Source organism: Schistocerca americana, chromosome X, assembly GCF_021461395.2.
Source record: "Schistocerca americana isolate TAMUIC-IGC-003095 chromosome X, iqSchAmer2.1, whole genome shotgun sequence".
Classification (NCBI taxonomy): Eukaryota; Metazoa; Arthropoda; class Insecta; order Orthoptera; family Acrididae; genus Schistocerca; species Schistocerca americana.
In genome coordinates this window covers 219,858,881-219,864,880 of record NC_060130.1, presented here as the reverse complement: position 1 = coordinate 219,864,880, position 6,000 = coordinate 219,858,881, and the positions used below count along the sequence as shown (strand labels likewise).

Below are 6,000 nucleotides of genomic sequence, written 5' to 3'. Positions count from 1 at the left end.
TCATACAAACACAGCTCTCACACATGGCCACTGTCTCTGGCTGTCAGGGCCACAGTCTCTTTGTTGCGCATGTCTGCGACTCAACATTTCCGCTATATGGTGAGTAGCAATCTATCCTTTCCATAATACTGTCACTATTCCATCCTGGATTTTACATTATACAAATAAAGAGTTTACTTATATAGTAGTTTCAGGTACACTAGCAGATTTGATTGCAAACTTCACATCATGTTTTACAGCATCAGATCTTTGTCGCAAACATAACACAAAATGTCACCATTAAGAAACCATAGTAAACTTATACAATCCACAACACCAAACATCTACGGAAAAACACCAAATAAATTCATTTAATGTCTTTAATAAACAAATTACTTTCACATTTGGAATTTAAATACCATTTGCATACATCCTCCTCTTATTCACTACTTATAATTACATGGTATCACCACTCACAATGGGGTAACAGCTCAGTCAAACTATTTCTGAATATCCACAAAATATTGTCAATGAAGTTAATGTTTATGTAATTTTTAAATGACTATTCCAGTGTAAAACTCTTGAAAAGCTAATCCCAAAATATTTTGTTTTACTCTTCTGCAGTGAAGTGTTATTCAGCAAGAGAGAGGAAGGTGGAGGGGTGGAGATGAGGTGAGGGAAAGGAACACACAAATATAGCTTTTATATTTCAGTAAGATGGGGCAGTGGTTGCTATAAAAAAGAACAACTAGAAATATTATAAATAATGGAAGGCTCCACAAGTGGCTATTAATTTCCAATAAAATGTAATAATAAATGAACAAAATTAAATTATTATAAAATACTGCACCACGCATACTGTAAAAGTCACAGATCTCATAAGCAGAAAACCTTTGAAAATGCAGATTTTAACCTGCATACATTGGCAGATCATAAAATACTCATGGGAATAAATAAATCAATAAATAAATAAATAATAAATAGATTAAATCTTCAAAACAGATCAAAAATTATGTAACCAATATATGCTACTATACAGTAGCATCCTCATTTAACTTTTACAGATTCACAAAGAAAGTGTACTGCTCCTCCTCCAAACCTAATAACATGTACAAAAATATAGTATTTTAAATATAAATAATTATCTTTTAGTTTGTGTTCTGGCATGTGGCACAGAATTGTATTTCACACAATAAAATTTCAGTATCTAATCGCCACTTCATTTGTACACACCAACTGTTTCATCAACGTCATAAATGCTCAGATATACTCCATTTTCTTTGTGCCACCGAAGTTATAATGATAATGCCCATTAGCAACACCATTTGACTTGAAAGGAACATTGTATGTCTGATACTCAGGCACTGGGAGCACTGCATAGCCAGTCTGATTGTGCCACGATTGCTGTGAGAATGGCAGCAGTGTCTGTTTCTGGTGAGTTCTCTTTGCATCATATTTTGCCTGCAAAAAAGTTAATGAAAATTGACATTACACAGCAATTTAAATACACATAAAATATAACTAGTGAGATTTAGTTTCATTCAAATGTTTGAATACCCCCCTCCCCTGCCCGGGAGGGAGGGAGGAGGGAGAGAGGGACACACACACACACACACACACACACACACACACACACACACACAGAGAGAGAGAGAGAGAGAGAGAGAGAGAGAGAGAGAGAGAGAGCGAGCAGGGGGTGGGGGAGGCATATTTTGGCTTTCTGTGTGATCTTATTACTACTGCAGTAAGCACTGATAAACTGACTGCTAATTTTACTTCCAAATTAATCTTCTTTTCACAACTTATATTAAAAGAATAACGATAGTTTTTGAAGAAAGGCAAAAACATTACAAAAGAGCGCAGTCCAAAAATTTAGAGAGTGGATTAATAAAGAAATTGAGAAAAGTTAATATGGTGGTTTTAATGCTTCAGGTATTCTACATAGCCTCCCTCTCCCCTAACCCCTCCAGCTCGACTACAAAAATCTTCTAACATGTTTATATAATCCTGTGAAACTCTCAGGAAAATTGAAACTGTCAGGAAAATTCCTTCTTGGGAATACTGTTCAACTCATGTGACACATTGGCTTGAATGTTGGTTATGTCATCAAAGTGTTTACCATTCTTGTGAATTTCTGTACTTTATAGTTTTATGGTAGGCTCATGATTATTTTTTCCGGGAAGGAGTTTTCCACATTTTACACTTTGCATTTCAGTCAAGTAACAGCATATGTCTATGTGGCATTTTTGTTTGGGGTGCAGGTGTGCAGGATGACAAACTTTGCACACACTTTTCTCTTCTTCAGAACATTGTGGAAAATGTGTTGAATATTTGTTTTAGAGATGTTCAGTTCATTGTTCCATTCCAATTTTTGACACAGCAACACTGACACACCACGCCTCCACATCCACTACTTAACACAACCTGCTCACAACTGACTGGGTGAATGCACATTTGTTGTTTACAAATGTTAATTCACGCTGCTACCACAGTTACTGTGCTGATGTTGCTTAAACACCAGGAATAAAAGCAGTCTCTGAACTTTTTGGACAGACAATGGATAAGCAGAATTCTGAATTTTCCTTTGTGAGAGAGCGCGTGTGCCATATACGTCAGATTCAAAAGTCTAGGTTCTAATGTTTACTGTTCATCTCGTTTTCGCAAATCTTATAATGATTGTATAAATACTCTTGTGTATCATGACGTATTGTGTATCTTCAAGCATCTGCAAGTGACATGAAAAACTTTTACTATATTGTCGATGTAAACTTGATTTGTACTTTTTAGAAACTTTTGACAACAGTATCTTCATTCGAATATAATCATTCCCTAATTTCATTGTAGATTTACATGAAATAAGATACGGTATATTTCTGAGAATTTTTGAATACTTGCTTGAGAAATTTCGTACTTAGGAATGTTGTGCACAACTTATTTCATAGTAAGTTAGTTGTTATTTACAGTTACTGTAAATAACTAACATGCTGTGTCATACTAGTTTTCTCTTTTAATACAAGTGTATATTGTCTGCATTTATTACAAATTAATGCAGTTGTTGAATTTTTTGGTAATCGTAATCTCAAAAACAATTCAGAGAAACAATAAATTTTACAGCAATTTTCTGTTGTCATAATACATCTCTCATTTTGGCTGTTAATAGCTTTAGTTCTAGTTGTAGCATACCAGACCCGTAAATCAGGAGACACACTCATCGAGCTTAGTTTATAGTTATTTGTTTATGGTGTGTCTGTGCTATCAGAGACAAAACACGAATGATATTCCATAAACTGTTTTTATTGGGAAAAACCAATAAACAAAAACACTGCTGATGTCAACAAAGTTGTAAATACAAAACACAATTTAAGCATGAAACAAAGTATGGATTCCACTTCGGATCTTATAATAGAATAACAATAAAATAAAATGTTTTCCTTGCAAGTCTCTCTCTTGAGAAAGTACACCAAAGAGAAGGCGGAAACAAAACTACTAGACAGGGGTCAGCACAGCATGCCACAAAGCTGTCCAGGGAGGCTAGACCACTGTTACACAACACTCCTGAGTCACAGACCAAAGCTACCATTCCTGACAATCCAGGACTACCAGACAATTAAGCATGTAGATGTTGTGGCTAGGATGGCAGTTACCTACAAGTCTGGGCAGCATGTCAAACTGCCTTCTCACTGACTGTGTACCAGCTTATAAGGGCAGTTGGTCGATGGATCTTCTGGGACAGTTTTCAATCACGCGAGTGGTGTAGGAAAATAGTCGGCTTATATACGAAGCATCTCGTAGCAACGTTTCAATAGAATGCGTCTCCATCATCTTCAGGCTGGTGGTGGTGGAGGGGAGAGGGGGGGGGGACACGTGAGCTGGGTTCGAGTCCCAGCGTCCGTCTCTGTCTGCTCTGTCCGCGGCCCTTGGTGGAACAGAACATTCTTCTCTGATTTTCCCGACTGCAGGCTCCCAGGCTGTGCTGAGATGGCAGCCACTGTCACGGTTGATTAGGTTGTCATGTAACCATATTTCTATGGACTCTTTGATTACTGAGTCCCAAAAACCGTTTGTACTACATATTTTCTTTGTGTCCTCGAAATCGAAGGTGTGCTTCTCGTCAATACTATGTTCCGCCACAGCAGATTTGTCGGTCTGACCCAAGTGCACATGCCTAATGTGTTCACTGTGGTACTGTGAGATGCAACGCACCGTCTGTCCTATATATTGCATCCCACATTCGCATCTGATCTTTTACACACCTGGTGCCGTCAGACCTAGTGGATCCTTGGTTGAACTGAGAAGATCTTTGATTTTTCCTGCTGCACAGAAAACGGTTTTCACTTTATGTTTCTTGAGAATTCTCGTGATCTTGGACGTCGGAGGATGCGCGTATGGCAAGAACGCACAGCCCATTGCTTCGTCTTCATCCGGTCTCTCTTCTCTCTTCTTGTGGTCGGTCTTCAGAGCTCTCCTTATTTGTGTCTCACTGTATCCATTTTTCTTGAAGGTGTCCTTTAGGTGTTGCAATTCTCCTGGCAAACTTTCCTTATCGCAGATGGACCTGGCCCTGTGCACTAAGGTGTGGAGTACAGCATTGTGTTGCGCAGGGTGGTGGCAGCTATTGGCATTAAGATAGAGGTCCGTGTGTGTTTTCTTTCTATACACTGCGTGTCCCAGTGTGCCATCCATGTTTCTTGTGATCAGGATATCCAGAAAGGGTAAGCTTCTGTTCTCTTCTATCTTCATGGCAAAATTTGATATTTCCATGTATGCTGTTGAGGTGTTGATGGAACTCTAACAGTTTGTCCCTGCCATGTGGCCAAACTACAAAGGTATCGTCAACATACCTGTAGAAGGCTTTTGGCTTGTGTTTAGCAGTGTCCAGTGCTAGCTTTTCGAAGTGCTCCATGTATAGGTCAGCTATGCTTGGTGCTAGGGGGGAGCCCATAGCTACACCATCTATCTGTTCGTAGAGCAGCCTGGGAGCCTGCAATCAGGAAAATCAGAGAAGAACGTTCCGTTCCACCAACGTCCGCGGGCAGAGCAGACAGAGACGGACCCCGATCCAGGCGCATCGGGCGATTCTGCGGACGCGTGATTGGCCGGCCGCAGGAAGCGGAGAGCAGTCCAGCAGAGATATAAGCCCGCGACCGACGATATCCCGACACTTCGCCTGAAGATGATGGAGACACATTCCCTCGAAACGTTGCTACGAGACAATGATGCTACTCAGCTGACAACCCGTGAACACTTCATATATGAAATTCGCCAAGAAAACCTGCACTCCCATATAATAGTCTGCTTGTTGACCATGACCTCTGGTGCTGCTGTCAATCCATGGGCTCAGGTAGCACACCCTGGCGGCTATTGGCCGAGCCATGGGGCTGTGTTTTCGTCTCTGGCAAGGGCCTCAGTCATACCGTAAACATCGGCTTTGGTTTCACTCGCTGTGATTAAGGTATCTCGCACCTCTGTTCTGTCACGTGGGATGTCGATATTGCAGGCAGATGGGACACATGCTACAAAATCTTGCCCCAGCCACAATGCAGCCCCACTGTGTATGCCGCTCTCAGGCATGGGAGAGAGTTAGTTGCTGTTCGTAAGCAGCTGGAAACTGCCCTGACTGTCAAGCCAATGGACCTTTTGCAAATGGCGGTGTTGGGAGGGCTACTGAGATTCATGTGCCATAAGTACTGGAGGTCCCATAGGCATTACCCTCTCCTGTGGATACTGTCTCTGCTACAGGACGTGCAGGATCTATCACTAGTTGTCCACTTGATTGTGAGGGATGAGTTCATGGTAGATCTAAGTGCCCTATACTGGGGAGACAGGGTCCAGGGAGAGCTCAGGATGTTAAACTCAGGTTGTTGGGAAAGATACTGTGTCCCATGCCACAGGGGAAGCCCACGCAAACGAGTAGCAGTCTCTTAATCATCAGCAGTTCAAACTTGCACTGAATAATGGTACCCAGTATGGAAATGGCAGCAAAGTATGGGATGGAACACCATGTGCACTTAGTATGGCAGA

The 6,000-nt window shown here is 41.0% G+C and overlaps 1 protein-coding gene across 1 annotated transcript in view; it reads right to left on the bottom strand.

The window, feature by feature from the left end:
* Positions 1–345: 345 nt before the first annotated feature.
* Positions 346–6,000, bottom strand: part of LOC124555600 (solute carrier family 35 member E1 homolog) — a 78,296-nt gene continuing 72,641 nt past the window's right edge. Inside the window, exon 6 of the mRNA XM_047129568.1 lies at positions 346–1,440. Within this exon, the coding sequence (XP_046985524.1) occupies positions 1,240–1,440 (201 nt within the window). The 3' untranslated portion in view covers positions 346–1,239. The remainder of the gene's footprint in view (positions 1,441–6,000) is intronic.